Source organism: Cherax quadricarinatus, chromosome 2 (assembly GCF_038502225.1).
Source record: "Cherax quadricarinatus isolate ZL_2023a chromosome 2, ASM3850222v1, whole genome shotgun sequence".
Lineage (NCBI taxonomy): Eukaryota > Metazoa > Arthropoda > Malacostraca > Decapoda > Parastacidae > Cherax > Cherax quadricarinatus.
In genome coordinates, this window is record NC_091293.1 from 28534894 (window position 1) to 28537393 (window position 2500).

At 36.4% G+C, this 2500-nt stretch overlaps 1 protein-coding gene across 4 annotated transcripts in view; it reads right to left on the minus strand.

Moving 5' to 3' along the window:
• E23 (Early gene at 23) overlaps positions 1 to 2500 on the minus strand; it is a 200010-nt gene that overhangs the window by 22408 nt on the left and 175102 nt on the right. For all 4 annotated transcript variants that reach the window (XM_070087764.1, XM_070087742.1, XM_070087762.1 and 1 more), the window contains one exon: positions 1 to 22. This exon is cut by the window's left edge and continues 148 nt beyond it. In XM_070087764.1, the coding sequence (XP_069943865.1) occupies positions 1 to 22 (22 nt within the window). The remainder of the gene's footprint in view (positions 23 to 2500) is intronic.

Below are 2500 nucleotides of genomic sequence, written 5' to 3' on the forward strand. Positions count from 1 at the left end.
AGTAGCGAGGTCTTTCCCGAACCTGCGAAGGACAATGTTGTGTTACGAAAGAATGCAGTACCTTATGTTATTTTAACATGAGGCACTGCATTCCTTCACTTTTTTGAATCGACAATAAAAATAACAATGATAATAATAATAATAATAATAATAATTATATTATTATTATTACTATTATTAATAATAATAATATAAGTAATAATGATAAATATAATATAAAAAAGACTAATACTAATAATTGTAAACTAACCGGGACCGTAAGAACGTATTTTACATAATATTAGGTCTTTAAAAGAAAAATTTCTACCCTTGACATAATTTATCATAAGTCGTCAGTAACCTGTAACCCGACACGAGACTAACGCTCTCGAGAAATTTGTTTGCAATTATAAACATAGTAATTTAAAAGCCTTATCTAAATACTGTTAATAATAATAATAATAATTTTATTATTATTATTACTATTATTAATAATAATAATATAAGTAATAATGATAAATATAATATAAAAAAGACTAATACTAATAACTGTAAACTAACCGGGACCGTAAGAACGTATTTTACATAATATTAGGTCTTTAAAAGAAAAATTTCTACCCTTGACATAATTTATCATAAGTCGTCAGTAACCTGTAACCCGACACGAGACTAACGCTCTCGAGAAATTTGTTTGCAACTATAAACATAGTAATTTAAAAGTTTATATATATATATATATATATATATATATATATATATATATATATATATATATATATATATATATATATATATATATATATATATATATATATATATATATATATACATGGCTTACGGAGGAAAGATATATATATATATATATATATATATATATATATATATATATATATATATATATATATATATATATATGCAAACAATCGCAGACAGGCCTTTACCTTTGATATACCTTTGAAGAATTTCGAGAGTATATCTACTCTCTGAGCCCGGCCATGGACCAGGCTCGTCTGGTGCTTGCCTGGTCAACCAGGCTGTTGCTGCTGGAGGCCCGCTGCCCCACATATCCATCACAACCTGGTTGATCTGGCACCTGGTGAAGATACTTGTCTAGTTTCCTCTTGAAGGCTTCAACACTTGTTCCAGCAGTGTTTCTGATATCTTCTGGCAAAATGTTGAAAATCTGGGACCCCGGATGTTGATACAGTGTTCCCTTATTGTCCCCACCGCACCCCTACTCCTCACTGGGTTTATTTTACACTTCCTCCCATATCTCTCACTCCAGTATGTTGTTATGGCAGTGTGCAGATTTGGGACCAAGCCCTCGAGTACCTTCCAGGTATATATTATCATGTACCTCTCTCTCCTCCGCTCCAATGACTACATGTTCAAGACTTGCAGGCGTTCCCAGTAGTTCAGGTGCTTTACTGGCTCAATGTGAGCCGTAAACGATCTCTGTATTTGTTCCAGCTCCGATATTTCTCCTGCCCTGAACGGGGCCGTCAGTAATGAGCAATATTCTGAGGGAGCACTAACGATTTGAAGAGTGTCACCATCGGCATTATTTCCCTTGTTTTGAAAGTTCTCAATACCCACCCAGTCATTTTCCTGGCTGTTGTGATCTTTGTCTTGTTATGGTCTTTAAAAGAAAGGTCGGCTGACATAATTATTCCTAGGTCTTTTACGTGTTCCTTATGTTCTATTTGGTGACCCTCTTGAGTTTTGTATAAAGTGCTCCTTTTGAGTTCTTCATTCTTTCCATACCTAAGCAGCTGGAACTTATCACCATTGAACGTCATGTTTTTTCGACTGCCAACTGGAAAACCATGTTTATGTCTTCCTGTACTTTTTCAGTGTCCTCTACCGTACTGACTTTCATGTTTATTTTAGTGTCATCTGCAAATGATGATACAAAAGTGTGCCGGGTATTTTTATCTATGTCTGCTATGAGGATGAGAAACAGCAGAGGTGCCAGGACAGTGCCTTGGAGCACTGAGCTATTGACCTCGCTGATGCTAGATCTTGCCCTGTTCACTGCTACTTTTTTGTGTTCTGTGTGTTAGGAAACCGAAAATCCATCTGCCTACCTTCCCCGTAATGCCCATGGCCTTCATTTTGTGCGCTATCACTCCATGATCGCATTTGTCAAAGGCCTTTGCAAAATCTGTGTAAATCACATCTGTGTTTTGATCGTCTTCCTGTGCCTCCGTAATTCTGTCATAATGGTTCAGCAGCTGTGACAGACATGATCGTCCTGCTCTAAAACCATGCTGGTTCGGGTTATGTTGGTTGTGCTGCTCCATGAAATTTGCAACCTGCCGTCTCATCACTCTTTCGAAGATTTTTATGATGTGAGAGGTTAGGGCTACTAGTCTGTAATTTTTAGCTAGTGCTGTACTACCTCCCTTATGCAAAGGAGCTATGTCTGCACTCTTTAAGGCCTCCGGTATTTCACCTAGATCTAAGCCCTTTCTCCAAAGAATACTGAGGGCTCGTGCTAGTGGTACTTTGCATTTCTTTA